Raw genomic sequence first — 16400 nt, 5'->3', positions numbered from 1 at the left:
AGTGAAAGTCAAAGTCACGTCCTTTGCTGCCTAAGCATCGACTTTGGCTAGTGAGAAGGATCGGCATATTACAGCTCTCTGCTCTGTGTCCTGTCCCTGTATGCCATCAGCCCTCTACTCTGTGCCTCCCCACCCCCTCCTCTTAAAAAGAAACATCAGGTTATTTGAAAGCCTGACCTGAGAAGGCCTCTCGGGCAAGCCCACTCCAGCTGCCTCTGTAGCAATGCTAATTGCACATCTGCGGCAAAGCTGCAACAGTCCATGCCCAGGAAGTCCACCCAGGTTTTTATAACCAGACCAGGGGTTGCCACCCAGCTGCTATGAGACACACACTGCTTGATCATTATTATGATTCGATCACGTTTGTGAATATTATTTAAGACAACTGAAGGAAACCCTTGATCAAAATCGCCCCCCATTCACCCCGCATGCTTCTCTTTCTTTTCGTTTAGCCGCTTACAAATGTGGATGTGATTCCTAATCAAAGCACCTCGACAAGCCCTCGAGTTCAGGGTCTTCCTGTTCCGCGGTCTCGGGGCAGAAGCCGGTGTTCCTGTCTCGTGGAGATGCCGCATGGGAGGAAACGGGGTGCAGGGGAGAAGCGAGATGGGGAGCAAAGGAGGGGCCCGCATTCAGCAGGTCCGGAGCTGAGGGTATTACTCACATGTGTTGGGAAGCATTGGGGTACAGTTTTGAAAACTGTGGGGCTGAGTCCTCGGGGCCGTGGGGCGCCGCGTGGCTGATCACCATCATAATGGGCCTATGGGGATACATTCTCTTAGACATTTTGAAGTAATTAATGCTCTCGTTAGTGATTAAGTCTGTGAAGTAGTCCTGAAACATACATTTGACACAAAACAAAAATTACAAAAGGTGACATTCATCAGATCACATTTGAATACTGCTTTCCCTCAGAAGCAACTCACTGAATGAGGAGGTAAGATCTTAAGCAGTAAGGGAAACTACTTCCCAAAGGAGCAAAACATCTTCCGGAGACAGAGAAAATCAGCTGCCAGTTACCTTCTGGGTTTGCTAAAGTGGTAACGTGCACAAACCTTTTTTTAAAAAATAATGTGCAATTTAGGAATTAGCAAAAAAAAAAAAAAAAAAAAAAGGGTCAGGTCCCGTTTGCCCAAGATAATGATCAGATCTGGCAATACAAATGCTCCAGTACATGAAACACCGGATACATATTTCATTCTCAGGTTTCGCTGATGTAATTCTTTGACAAAAAAAATTTAATTACTTCAAGGGCAGGAAACACCCACGCCCACTACAAATTCACAGTTGCAGAACACACACACACAGACACACACAGGCATACACACACATGCATAAATGCACAAACAAAAGATCTTTTCCTTAAATTAAAAATTCACCTGTGAGAATTACATAATAAATGCTAATGAAAGTCGTGGCCAAAATCTGGGTGCACAGGGAAAAGTGGCAACATTTTATCAATTAATTTATTTGAAACACTCAATATGGGGAGTAGTTGACTTCCTGCAGATTATACTGTTCATTGCGCAACTAAAATTATCCAGCTGTTGGGATTAGAGCCTAACTTGTTAATAAAATGACTTAAACCGGCAGTCCAAGGGGCTGATGCAAAGCAATAAGGGGAAGAGAGGGAAGAAATGGACTAAAAAAGAAAAAATGAAAACTTAAAACACCTGCTTCCTCTAAGTGTGTATCACTGGCCTGGAACCCCAGTATGAAGTTTATTCAGAAAGTGTCTAGGCAATGTGCACCGTCAGAGGCTTCTAGGCATGACTAATCACATGTAGATTCAAGGACCAGAACAGCTGCAAAAGCAGTGCCCAAGGGACCAAATCTGTGCACATGTCATCGTTAGGACAAGTCCACAGGCTAACACCTTCGTCCATGGGAGTGTCTGTTTCATTCCTTTCCTCCCTAAAAAAAGATACATATTCTTTTTGACACAGTTGTCTTTGACACTTAATCAGCTGTGATAACGGGCAAGTTACGCTGATTTAGTCTTTGGAAGGAATCTTGATTACTTTGCTCTCCTTAGGACAACAGGGAAAGAAAGGTTAATAGCTTGAACAGAAGCCTGACAAGCATCCCCACAGACAAAAAATGAGCAGTGACAATTATGGCACTTGGTAGGACAGTGCTCAAATCTGCCTCCAAGGTCCCTGCCAGCTCTCAACTTTGATGAGTTTGGAAACCTATTAGCAATGTGTGTGAATTGCTAATGCGCATTCATTTGCATGCGTTGTTTTCTGAAGGGTATGAAAGAGTGAGACGTACACCCTCACCCCAAGTCCCCTGTGCTCAAACCAGGCCAAGTGGAAAGACAGCAATGTGCCAAAGTTAGATCAGGTCTCCTCTTTCTGACTTCTACTAATAGCTGTTTCATAGTGACCTGTGCTAGATAGAGCAGATTCTCGTCTTCTTTTAGATAAATGAGGAAGAGATGGATATGGCTAGGAGGGAAGAAGGCATTTTAGGCTAATTAGCAGGCTAAATTCAAAGATATTTTCCCCTCCACTCTTGCGATCTGGAAATAGTTTTATTTTAAGTTGGCAATCACAAAACCTGTGTGACTTCTACAAAGTCTAATCTGGAATCCATTTGTTAGAGAACCATGGGACATGTCCATTTCATTTTCTATGACCTGATTTGGAAATCCTAGGATTGAATTGTGGGGCATGTCCCTTTCAGTTTCTATGAACTGATTTGGAAATCCTAGGATTGACAGCCTTACAGACTTTTGTGGACTCTAGCTGCCATGGGGCAGGTGTCCTTGTCAATATCAAAGTGTGACCAGACAGGAGTAAAAGCAAAGAATGTGGTTTCTCAACTCTTGATTATTGCACTTGTCTGCATTATTCTTACATCTAAATTGGAAGCCACAGACAGAATATACTTTCACCCCAGTGAAAAGCAAAACAGCATGAGATGAACATATGATCATGTGGATAAGTCCTCTAGAGGAGGAAAAAACCAAAAATTATCCCAAGACAGAGTGGAGGCATCTATGATTTTTCTGATAATACTTTCATCAAAGGCTGATTGCCTTTCATCCTAATGGGGGAAAAAATCACTATTCAGAGTCAGTGCTCCTAGAGAGGCTTTTTCTTGCCTGGAGTTTAAAATTACCTTAAAATTTCTCATTCTAATACTGTGAGAATGTAGAAAGCCAATCTAGTGTATGGGCTAACACACTGAAAATGGCTTTCCCCCATTATGCACAAAGTAAATTGATGCAGTGTAAAAGTGCCTGAAAATTACCTTCGCATAATCAAATCCATGCTTTTCTTTGATGCCATTGCGACAAACAGTGTAATTATAGAAACGAGAATTCTTGATTAATCCAAGCCATTCTCGCCACCCAGGAGGGATGTAGCTGCCATTATATTCATTGAGGTATTTTCCAAAAAAGGCTGCAATGGGAAAAAAGGATTATTTTCTCATATGAAATGATTAAGCATAACTAAATGCATCAGGATGAAATTATGACTTGAAAAAAAGACAGTGAAACAAAAGTTAACCTGGTAACAGTGGATGCCAGAATAACATTCATGTAATACTTTGATCCTTTAGCAAGGTGACGCATATACATTTTCCTTTTGAATAAATAAAAGTAGTGCCCAAGTACATGGATTATAGTTCAGTAAAATCGCCATCATGAGCATGATACTCTGAGTGCAAGTGCTAACAGCAGAATGTACCTTTTTGTTAAGTTGATATAACAATCAGAGAAGTAGCCAGTATGAAATTTGGAATACCGAAAGCTGTCTTTGTGATAAAATAAGTTTTCCAACTGTTTGAGAGTTGCGAATTACAAAAACGCTATGGAAAAACTTGTCTTTGTTTTTGCCTATCAGGACAGTACACATTTTCCCAGCCAAGGAACCGTAGTAAACTCCGTTTATATGGGACGTGGTCAGGGTTTTTATGTCACATGTATTTTATGTCATCGGTGTTTGCATTATGTGTATTTTGCAAATGTGTTGATTACTGACAATCGAAAATTCTAGCAACATGGAGTTACAACCTAGACGACTAATTTTCCTAGAATTATAGTAAAATAGAGGTATATGTGCCACCATAACTCCACTGCTCGTTGAAAAGGCCACCGGAAGGACTTCACATTTGTAACTTTGGCATGGTCACACCCAAGAAAGGCCACTGTGCAACAGTGGGGTCGGAGCTCTGGGATCTGTCCCTCTTTCCTGATTACTTGACACCCCTCATGGGGGCCCACTGTCTCCTGACTGGCTTTCCTAGGCAGGCTCCAGGGTCTTTCCATTCTCACCGCCAGCTTCCTGAAGACCAGCTCGGGTCATATCACTTTCTCATGATCTTGGATGGCCCCCCGTGCCTGCAGAACCACATTGAGTTTGACACCTTGCCATCCAAGCCCTTCCTTGCCTCTGGAAAAAAATTCCTCTTTCCAACCCCATCCTGCACGTCTCTGTGAATCGCCCCTCTCTCCAGTCAACGTGTTGCCTCTACTTGTTCTGGTTTCCACCTCTCCACCTTTGCCTGTGCTACTCTCTCTGCCACCCTCTGTATGAATCAGCCCAGAGCAGAAGTCATTTCAATTCCAGTCTTTGCCCCGATCCCACAGCACTTTATTTCTGTGGCTCTGAAGCTGTCTTCCCTTTCTTCCTTGTGGTAGAGTTATGTTCACGTAGAAGCCTAATCTCCCTTAAACTGTATGGGTTTTGAGGGCAAACACTGCCTTGACCTCCCTGCCCTCATCCTTGCATGTAGTCTAGGGGCTGCATGAATTTTTGTTTCTTGAACTGGGCTTCATGGAGCCCCATGTCTTCTGGGGATGGTACCTGTTCTGGACTTGTTAAATGTTGTGTTTTCAATTGAGCTATGATTTTTTTTTTAAAAAGCTGATTTGGTCTAAATATTTTCATAGAGGAGAGCTTCAGAGTTAGAAAAGTTGACACTTCCCATTGGATTTACTTTCTTTGAAGAGCTGACTCAAGTCTGAGAAACACAGCAATGTTTATTTGTTGAATGAATATTTATATGTTGAATCTGCAAATGAGTAAATCAATCAGGTGGTCAATTAGCCAAACACCCACTGCTTGAGGATTCTGCCAGGGTCCCTGAGCAGATGGACGGGTGTGGGACAAAGTGTCAGAGGGTCTCATGTCAGCTATGACTCAGGGTTTCCCTCTGAGCTGGCTCCGAGCAGTAGAAATTCTTCTAATGAGGGGTTCTCGTCTTCAGAGACTCACCACCTTTTCACATCGAACCACAAGATGATTTTCCTTTCCGACAAAAGGCAACGTGATTTAAGAGTCGCAGGCGGCGGACCAAAGCCACACCCCACCAGCATGACTTCAGAACGGGACTGTTTCCAGAAGCCTTTCACTTAATAACCTCAAGCCCAGCTCTTTCCCCTGGCCTGCTCCCCTCCCCAGGGGTTTTTCCCACTTCTCTCTCTTTTTGTAAAAGATCATAGTGGTTTGCAATATAAAACCTGGAGCCAGCTTGCCTGGGTTCAAATCCTGGCTCTGTTATTTGTTAGCTATACTGCCGGAGGCCGGTTACCTAACCTCTGTCTACCTCCGATTCCCCTTCTGGAAAAACATGAAGATGATAACAATAATAGTGGTACGAAAAAAAAAAATAGTGGTACGATCGTTGTGAGGCTTAAAAAGAATTAATACATATGTAAAGCACTGAAAACAGTACCTGGCACGTAACAAGGGCTTATTAAATGCTGCCACTGCCAGTATTGTGATTACCATGGCTACGATCATTAACCTTTCAATGATCTGTGCTCTGATTTTAAATAATTTACCCTCCTGCAATGCAAGGAAATCCTGTTCTAGAGTTCTGCACTTGTGCATCTGAAAACATTGCTTGAGAGGTTACATAGTTTTCTTCCCCAACCTGATTTACTTTGTGGCAACAAATTCTCTCCTAACTGGCTGACCTTTTCCTGCTTAATTTGTTTTTAGATTTTTTTTTTCCTGCTACTTTTAGTTTTGTTCTGTTTTTTGTTTTTGTTTTTTTTTTCCTCTCAGGGAAGCCATAACAAGTCATTCCTGCCCTGCCCTCATCGTTTTACCCGTTAGATTATTTAGGACTGTTTTCTACCCATTGCCATGGCTATTGCCCTTTCTCTTAATCCTCCCCTTATAAACTATTCCTTGAAGTCTCTTAATAGGCCTTGTTATGTGCTTTAGAACTCCCTCCAGGTTTTCGGTGTCTTTGTGTTAATGGGGTGTAAAAAATGTATTCAGTATTCCAGATGTTGCCTCACCCGTCACACTGGTTCCAAGAGAGACCGGGGACCTCGTGCGTCATGGGGCAGCACCCAGCGTTGTCAGCTTCAAGTTACTCGGCCTTGCTTGTTGCCTCCTAAGACCGAGGCTCATTTGTGATCACCCCTGGCCTCCTTCAACATTACGCTTCCTGGCAGTGCTCTCCAGCTGATTATCTGGGCTTCTAATTATTTTCCTCCAGATGTATTAAATCTCTTTCTCCCTCCCTGAGATGAACTACATTTTCTTGCCCGTATTGCCGTTATATTGGGTGTGGTTTGAAGTTTTTCTATCCTTTGGCACTGGCAATTCAACCCAACTTAACTACTCTCAGAATATGTCACTAACACACCACCTACCCCTCCTTCTGTATCATTCTTTTCTTTGGGCCATTAAACACTTCCCTTCACAGCTGTTTAAGAAGGTGGCAGGGGGTTGTTGGGTGACAGGGAGAAAGATCAGAAAGACCTGATTATACTGATTGTTGACTTCAGGCCATGCTACTTCTGTCCGGGACTCCCTGTTACATAATACTTAGGAAAATTCCCTTGAGCCATTTGAGCCATTTGGCAAAAGCATCTGTTTTTAGGTCGGCAATAGTACCCACATAGACAAAAGATTCCTGATGCTGTACGGAAGTCAAATCTTAGTGAATATAACAAATGATATACTAATTGAGCTTTTACTCCATGTATTATTATTAGATTTGGGGTGGCAGGACTTCACTGGTAGTAACTAAAAATTTACATAATGTTGGACCAAGTTAAAATTATGATCTACTCTTAGGTGACCTCGTACACATGAGTCTGGCTTCCCCAACTAGATGGTAAGTGTAGCAAAGACAGGAATCTTACTTTATATCTCTTCATACACCAATGTCTAGCATAGTTCTAAGCATAGTGTGGCTCAATAAATAGCATACTATGGTATGCTGTATCTTATGTCTGTGTACTTATCAAAAATCGATAATACCATAATTCATAAAAATAATATTACCTGTCTTACTTTTAGTGAACTCTACATTTTAAAACATCTCATATTAGAGAATAAATAAATATACTTGCTATAAGTAACATAAATAAAATTTGTAATGTAAAAAGACATGAAACTAGAAAATTGATTAATTTGTCTACATTGTTTTGTTACAAAAAGAATTCTCTCCCAAAATTTTTACTGCAGGTCTCTATTAAATATTGGCCCTTTCACCCAGTGATACGAAGAAGAATTAGTATGACTAAACTTTAATTCACATGTGATTTTACATGTCCTGTATTATGATTATAATTTGAACACTACCATTTTTAAAGGAATTAATATGATTATAGTGATTATAGTAAAATTACAATATATAATAGTTTTGGACAGGAAAAAAATCTCTGCATTATATAGGTTGGAAAACTGGACTGGACAAGTTCTCAAAACAAGTTTAAGGCAGAGTAAGGATGTGACTCCAGTTCTCCACCATTCGGTTCAGGGGTTTTTTCTTACACTTGTTGCTACCTCTCAAATATGGATTATTATACACTACCAAATGTAAAATGGATAGCTAGTGGGAAGCAGCCGAACAGCACAGGGAGATCAGCTCTGTGCTTTGTGTCCCCCTAGAGTGGTGGGATAGGGAGGGTGGGAGGGAGATGCAAGAGGGAGGGGATACGGGGATATATGTATATGTATAGCTGATTCACTTTGTTATACAGCAGAAACGAACACATCATTGTAAAGCAATTATACTCCAATAAAGATGTTAAAAAAAAACATGGATTATTACTCTTACCTTAAAATTTATGCCAGGTTTTACATTCATGTCTATACCCTCACAAGAAATTTAAACTAAAACTTTTTTGAGCAGATAGTCAGGCAGAATTTTCCTTTTTATGATAGATAATCCAGTATCGTTCCCACTATACTTAGAACATAAAATGCAATAGACACGTTACTGTATTTTCCCTTCTTAAACATTTAAGCTGTTGTAGAGTCATATTTTCCATGAGTAAAGTTAGAAAAATTTAAGTTACAGCCAGTCCAAAAATAGGCCTTGGGTCTGAAAAAGAAAAATCATGTCACACAATGGTAAATACAATATTGGATCAATTCAATTCATTTAAATCCATGTATTCTGGATGCCTCCCAAAATAAGCCTCTTAGTAATTTGTCTTCTCTGAGCTGCTCTTCATAAAACTGATTGCTGCTTTGTGCTTTTCTCTAGATGGGTATTTATGTATAATACATAGTTCAGTTTCCGTCATTATTTTTCTTAGGTTCTCAGCTAAATGTTCCAAATAGCGTATTCATTATTAGGAAAACATTAAAATCGTTATATATTGGCTCCTCCCACCTCCCCAACTAGTTTAGTGGCTCATAAATATGCTGGTTTAATACCTACTCACCAATTCTCTTAACTTCCTAAGATGTCTGTCATCCTGATGTGCTTATTTGTGGATTTTCAAATGGTTCTCTGTCCCTGGTTGGATCGATAATTATTGTCACAGAGACATCTTTACTTCCTAATTGTCTGAGACATGTCAATGTTTTCCCATCAAAGATGAATTTAAATTATGTAGCTCATTATCACTGCCATTTTAGTCTTCCAATTTTTAATTTTTCTGATTTACTAATGGGCACATCAACACTTATTTTCCTGAGTGTATATCATCCGTTTTCTATTCATAGCTAAGTGTTTGGACGAGTCCTAAGTGTTTGGAAAAGTCCTGTTTCCCTTAAAGAATTCCTTTTACTTTACAGGATGACTCACTATAAATTCCATTATTACCTAAGTGTCTAGACCCCTGGGAAGAAGGTTGGCTTCAGAATCTGAGTTAGTTTCCAGGAGCAAATCTCCTCTCCCTGAAGAAGACAACTGATTGAAGCAGGCCTACTGGGCTGCACCAAAGGACTGACAGTTGTCCCCGGGAAAGCCTGATGGTCTGCAGCTTCATCCTAGACTTAACCCATAAGGTTAGGGTAACATACTGGAAAGAGGCCTGAAGACCAAGGTCCTGTTGCCCGCTCTTCCTGTTAGAACATCAGATGTGTCACTTCAGCAAGTCACCTTAATCTTGTAGGTCTAAATTTGTTCGTCTGAGAACAAAGGAATTGAAAAACTAAATTATCTCTGAGTCTTATTCAAGCTCTTGTAGGGTGGACACAGCATAGGCCAATTGAAACAAGTACCAGAGTACACTCCACTTCTTAGAAGCAAGATGTGTTTTTTCTTGGTGACCCAGTGAGCTGTGTAAGGGATGGCATTTCCATTTTTGCTTTTGCTATCTGCTAGTTCCAAATATGCAGCCTTTCTCTACAACTCCGTGGTATGCCTGCAGTTTGCATATTAACCTTTGCCTTGATTTTAACTGGTTCTACCTTTCGTTTCCATTCGACAGTGTCCTTATTGCTCTGTATCTTATTATGTTTTATGTGTCTCTGCCAGGCACTTCGGAATGAAGCATGATAGAAATATATGTAAAGAAATAAGATAAAGAAATAAAGAAAGAGGAAAGATGTTGGAGTCAGGTGTGCTGGATTCAGTCTGTCACTGACTAGCTTGTGACCTCAGATAAACCCTCCTGAGTTTCGATTTCTTCACTGGCAATATGGGCAAATCCTTTCAAAGTTTCCGGAAGAATTAGGTGAGAAAACTTAGCTAAAGTGCCTGGTACAGAGGAAGCAAGCATCAAATATCAATTTCCCTTTTTTCCCCTTTCTTCCCCACTGCCCAGCTTTACTGAGATATAATTGACAATCAAAAATTGTAAGCAATTATACTCCAATAAAGAAGTTAAAAAAAAACTTAAAAAAAATTGTAAGGTGGAACTTCCCTGGCGGTCCAGTGGCAAAGAATCCGCCTTCCAATGCAGGGGACGTGGGTTCAATCCCTGGTCGGGGAACTAAGATCCCACATGCCGCGGAGCATCTAAGCCCGCGCACAACAACTACTGAGCTCACGTGCCTCAACCAGAGAGCCTGAGTGCCGCAAACTACAGAGCCCTCGTGCTCTGGAACCCAGGCGCCACAACTACAGAGCCCACGCACCCTGGAGCCTGCGTGTCACAACTAGAGAGAAGCCTGCGAGCCGCAGCTAAGACCCGATGTGGCCAAAAATAAATAAATAAATAAATAAATAAAAAATCTTTAAAAAAATTGTAAGGTTTACAGCCTGATGGTCCGCTACACGTAGACATTGTGAAATATTAACCACTGCCAAGCCAATCAACATATCCATCACTTCACATCTTTGCTAGTTTCCATTTTTTTCTTTGTGATGAGAACATCCAAGATCTAGCCTTTTAGCAAATTTCAAGTACACAATATAATACTGTCAACTATAGCCACACTGCTGTTCACTATCTCTCGAGAACTTATTATCTTCTTTTTGCCCTTTCTTGATTTAGCCCTGAAATGAATTAGCAAGTCCTAATCGACAGTTCTAAGTTCTGGGCAGGGTTCTCTGTGTCACCAGCATCTCCATTTCCTAGGATGGACACTGTCCACACCGGTCTGGATACAGTGAGAGTTCTAATTCCCTAAGTTCCAACTCTCTCCGTCTCTCTATGTCTGCTACTAGGAATTAAATTATAAGGGAGCCTGGGAGTTGAAAGGCACTGATTTCATACAATGCTTCCCACAAACGAAACACAATTTGGTGGTCAAAATCAGGAATCAGGCATCAGGGGACCATTTCTGATTTTGCTTCTGAGCTGGTCACACAGTATTTGAAATCCCCACATCAGTTATAAAATGGAGCTAAGTACATTTGCTGTTTATGAACCCTACAGGGATGTTTGATAGATTTGCAAATTGCTCTAGAGCTTGCAGGTGAAAGGTGCTATAACCTTAAATCACTTATGTGGGAAAACACACTCAGGATAAGGCGCTCTGAGTAACCTCGTTTCTTTCTGAAGCGTAAGCAAACACCCTTGAGGCTCATGGGAGGAGTTTCTTCTGTGAGCGGAGCTCTTGAATGCCTGTGGATGACAGTGTTATCATAGCCACAATCAATATTTTCATCCATAAATAACAAGTATTAAGTGCCCACAAGGCGCTCTGCAAAGAAGCAAATGGCCACCTATTTCCTAAGTCCAGTGGAAAAGATTAATTTCATTTTTAAGAGATTTGAGAGAATACATTTATCTGATATCCTTTCCTTTTAAATCTTCAGAATAGAGAATCTGTAGACCTGAAAATCGTTTTCAACGTTTTAATTATGACCCCTTAATTCTTATGAATACGTCTAGTTGGTTCTGAAACAATTATTTTTCATTAAAGCCCCTCAATCAATATCTTTCTTTCTTTTCATAAAGAAATGCTCAGAAAACCCAAGGAGAGCATATAAATGCTAGGAGAATAAAGGCTTTGGGGGCAACCTGACAGGAGGGAGCCTTGCTTCTTTCTTACACTGGTATGATGTTCCTGACCTCTCTGGAAGGAGGTTCCCAGTTTGCAAAAGACCAACTAACCAAACCGCTGCTCATCTATGTAGGTTAAACAGTGATGGAAGATGTAGCAATTGGGATGCCCTCCTGTCCTGGGAGATCGGAGCGAACACTTGAGATCTAAAAGTCACCAAAACTAAGCTAAAGAAAGTCCCAATCCTATTAATTATGAGTAAATAAATAGATGAATCAATAAGGTACACCTCATTGGATGATTTCTTTCAGTTACGACCGAATTCAGTAAATAATTTTGATAATCTATTGTGGCCCAGATCCTGGGGTAGGTGCTAAGCAATTTCAAAGCGCTTGATGATTTCTCACCCAATCGGCAGGAATCTGCCAACAATTAAGACAAGCCTCAAGCTGCGCTGGGATGCCTGGAGATTTGGAAGGTTGAGGTAAGCACGTTCATGGGATGAAAACTCTTCTGTTGCAGGTTCTCCTGGAAAATTCCAATGGCCGGTTGCTCGGATGGGGACAACACTTTCTTAACGTGTCTGCTGAGAATCACTGATTTTTCTCTAAGGGACCTCTCTCTGGGACATTCATCGAGGGAAAAGTAGAGGATGCTGAGAGACACAAGCCTCGGCTCCTTCCACTTAGGGACTGATTGGAACTTCACATATTTCACCATACAGTGCATCTTGCAGAGGTGCGCTACCAGAGGTTCACAGGCTGCAAAGCTCTCCCTTTACCTGTTCTGTAGCCGGTGCTGTTCAGATAGACAGCAAAAGTCCGCGGCTCGTGCACTGCCTGCCAGGGTGGGGAGGAGCAGTTCTCATTGTTGGTGTAGGTGTTGTGGTTGTGCACGTATTTGCCCGTGAGCATGGAGGAACGGGACGGGCAGCACATGGGCGTCGTCACGAAGGCGTTGGTGAAGGTGGCCCCCTCGCGCTCCATAATCTTTCTGGTTTTGTTCATGACTTGCAGGGACCCTGGAAGGCACAATGCCAGCATGGTTAGCAGACAGCCCCGCACGATCACCCACCGGTGTCACGTCACTCGGGGGCTCTGTTCCCCCTGCCTTGTGAATTTCTCTGCCTTAGCTTGAAGGAGTCTATCATCTGACGAGCTCTCATTTCTAGAACAAAATGCAACGTTTGGGATGTTGCCATCTCAAGTATTTTGCAGAATAAAAACACATTTCAGCTTCTCCCCTCCTTAATCACAAAGGGAAAAAAAAAAAGAAAAGCAGGTTTATCTGACCACTGAAGCTAGATTCCAAGGCCAGCAGCCCTTTGAAGATTATCAGAGGGCATCAAAACAGAGCATCAGAACTCCTAGCCCACCACACTCACACCATGCCACAGACACTGCAGAGATGACGAGATGGAATGTTTTCATCGTATGAAATAAAAGAGGGGAGAGATTTTCCAATTAAGTAAAAGTCCTTCCAAAATGCCTGTGTTTTTTGTTTTTTTTTTACTGGGGTACAGTTGCTTTACAATGCTGTGTCAGTTTCTGCTGTACAACAAAGTGAATCAACTATATGTATACATGTATCCCCTCCCTCTTGACCTCCCTCCCACCCCCCTATCCCACCCATTTAGGTCACCACGGATCACTGAGTAGAGTTCCCTGTGCTGTACAGCAGGTTCCCACTAGCTATCTATTTTACACATGGGAGTGTATATATGTGGATCCGAATCTCCCAGTTCATCCCACCCTCCTTCCTCCCCTGTGTCCACACGTCTGTTTTCTGTCTGTGTCTCTGTTTCTGTGCTGAAAATTGGTTCATCTGCACCATTTTTCTAGATTCCACATACATGCGTTAATATACGATATTTGCTTTTCTCTTTCTAACTAACTTCACTCCGTATGACAGACTCTAGGTCCTTCCACGTCTCTACCAATGACCCAGTTTCATTCTTTTTTATGGCTGAATAATACTCCACTGCATATATGTGCCACATCTTCTTTATCCATCCATCTGTCGATGGACATTTTGGTTGCTTCCATGTCCTGGCTATTGTATTGTAAATAGTGCTGCAATGACCATTGGGATACATGTGTCTTTTTGAATTACGGTTTTCTCAGGGTATATGCCCAGGAGTGGGATTGCTGGGTCATATGGTAGTTCTATTTTTAGTTTTTTAAGGAACCTCCATACTCTTCTCCATAGTGGCTGTATGAATTTACATTCCCACCGACAGCGCAAGAGGGTTCCCTTTTCTCCACACCTTCTCCAGCATTTATTTTTTGTAGATTTTTTGATGACGACCATTCTGACCGGTGTGAGGTGATACCTCATTGTAGTTTTGGTTTGCAAAATGCCTGTGTTTAATTAAAAAAAGATCTTCAATGTAAGTTCATATCCTCTAGCAAACTCACCACATACCTGCCAGTTTTTCTACCAGGATACTACGACCAGTTTATATTTTCACCTGTTTCCACGTCATTTAAAAAGATGGGCTGTTTGTTTGTGAAAGAGCTATGATTCTATCACATTCAAAAGTATCTGCATAGTAGTAAATTATGCCATTTGAACTGTAAAGGATGAAATTGTACATACGATTGCTGAGGAAGAAAAAAAAACCTATTTCGATTATCCAGCCAAACATAGAGGCTGAAACCCATCCAAATACTGCAGGAAAAAAAAAAGCTCAGGCCAGAATTCAATAGTCTTTTCAGGACCTGTCAAGAAATGCACTACAGGGCACTACAGCCAAGGCCACTGCATTTCAATCCTGGAGCCTCACATTTCCAACAGGTCCTACTTCTTCCAAAGAAAGGGAGAAAGGCTATGTAGCTTTCCAACAAGGAAGGAAATCGTAATGCAAACCAGGCAAGCATTCAGAGCAGAAGAGAAGCGTGCAGCCATCCAAAAACCACAGTATTTTTTTTTTTACATACGAGCTCTTAACATTCACATGAAAACAGAAAAGATGGTTTCTAATTGGGTCTCCTTAGAGCCCCCTGAAACATGCTTCAGTTAGGAAGATTCCTAACTGCTTTTTCTCCCCTGGCTGTATTCAGAGGATCAAGCAACCTTTTTGCCATGTGGATAACATGCAGTGAGCACCCACTTCATGCTGAGCGTTCATTCTATTGACCTCGACTCTCTGGACTGATCCCCCCAAAGTGTAGCATTAACAAAAGAAATGGAAAATTCTCTCCTGCCTCTGATCTTCAGCAGTAAACTATCCAGATGAGAATTTACATATGAAAATTGCTTAGGGATATCTGCAAAGCAAGGTAGACGTGAGTGTGGATATAGCAGTAGCAGGACATATAAAGACAGCGGAGACCAGAGGCAATGTTTTATTTATTTATTTATTTATTTTTTTTACGGTATGCGGGCCTCTCACTGTTGTGGTCTCTCCCGTTGCGGAGCACAGGCTCCGGACGCGCAGGCTCAGCGGCCATGGCTCACGGGCCCAGCCACTCCACGGCATGTGGGATCTTCCCGGACCGGGGCATGAACCCGCGTCCCCTGCATCGGCAGGCAGACTCTCAACCACTGCGCTACCAGGGAAGCCCAGAGGCAATGTTTAATAAGAGCTCTGCCACAGGAGATGAGGACAAATGGAAGGAAACGAGGAAGAAAAATATGGGATGGGCGAAGTGTATTGTGGGTAGCACGGGGAAGGTGGTATGCACGGTGCACTGGAGGTGGGAAGAAGGAAGTGATGAAAACGGCACGTGGATTTTCTGGAATGAAAACGAATGTGAAGACTTCTCCTGATGAAATGGGCGGCAGATTTAGCCAATAGCTTGGAGGCTGGGCAGAGATATTTGGATTTGGCAGAATAGACAAAATAACGGCAGAGCAAGTTCTTTGTCAAAGGCATGAAGGATGTGATAAGAAAGAAGCCTTTGAGAGGTGTTGCCATGGCAATGGAAGTATGTGCATTGCGGGGTAGGTGGGGAATAGGCTGGTCCATCAAGGGTACGGCCAAAAGGCTGCTGAACCCACCCGGCCATGGGATGATGAGAACTTGAACTGGGTTGTGCCTTTAAAATAGAAGGACTCTTAAGAAGCAGACCCAAGACATGTTGTAATGCATCAGAAGGCCGTGAGTTGACTCACAGTTCTCAGTCTGGGAAGAAAACTGGAAAAGTAATGCTTTCACTGTTACTCAAGAGGTAACTAACAAGAAATATGTCCTATAGAAGATCAAAGGAGTGCATTTTAGAAATGTTGTGTTTTATATTTGTGTTGGTCGATCACACGGGGGGAGAGAGCCTAGAGAAGATACATGAAATGAGACACAGGAGTGGGGAGAGAGTTCGAGGTTGATGCCAAAGTCCATTCCCTTCTTACTCTTTCCTCTTTAGAAAACTGCAGTGATTACTTATGGTGATAGCTTGAATTTGGGGAAAACTCAGCAAACACTATTGACCAATTTTTATTGCCTAATAGTCTTTTCATGTCAAAAATGACTTCTCAGAGTTCCCTTAGGAGCCTAGCTGGACTCAAATTAAAAAGAAAAAAAAAATGCAGCTGGAGGCCATCCTCCAAGGTCCCGAATCACAAAGCTGCAACCTCCAGTTTACAGATTTATTTGGACCACAGCACAGGATGGGAGGTGAAAATCTGATCTAAGGTCAAATAATCTACAAACTGGGGACTCAAACTCAGCCCCTTGCATCATAATTGCCCCAGCCAGGACTCTCCTCTCATTCTAAGTATCTCTCTTTTCTTCACTGACTGAGCTGGTTGTACCAAGGAACCAAAAAATCCCTGCTTCCAACCGGCCCACACGTC

At 42.0% G+C, this 16400-nt stretch overlaps 1 protein-coding gene across 5 annotated transcripts in view; it reads right to left on the bottom strand.

Moving 5' to 3' along the window:
- Positions 1-16400, bottom strand: part of SULF1 (sulfatase 1) — a gene marked incomplete at its 3' end in the record, with an annotated part of 165086 nt that overhangs the window by 49765 nt on the left and 98921 nt on the right. For all 5 annotated transcript variants that reach the window (XM_081214304.1, XM_081214302.1, XM_081214303.1 and 2 more), the window contains exons 5-7: positions 12388-12627; positions 3259-3410; positions 665-834 (exon numbers count right to left, since the gene is read on the bottom strand). In XM_081214304.1, coding sequence (XP_081070430.1) covers positions 665-834; positions 3259-3410; positions 12388-12627 — 562 coding nt within the window. The remainder of the gene's footprint in view (positions 1-664; positions 835-3258; positions 3411-12387; positions 12628-16400) is intronic.

Source organism: Mesoplodon bidens, assembly GCF_964165515.1.
Source record: "Mesoplodon bidens genome assembly, chromosome: 16".
Taxonomy (NCBI): Eukaryota; Metazoa; Chordata; class Mammalia; order Artiodactyla; family Ziphiidae; genus Mesoplodon; species Mesoplodon bidens.
Note: the sequence above shows the minus strand (reverse complement) of the source record. Positions and strands in the feature narration are given on the sequence as shown.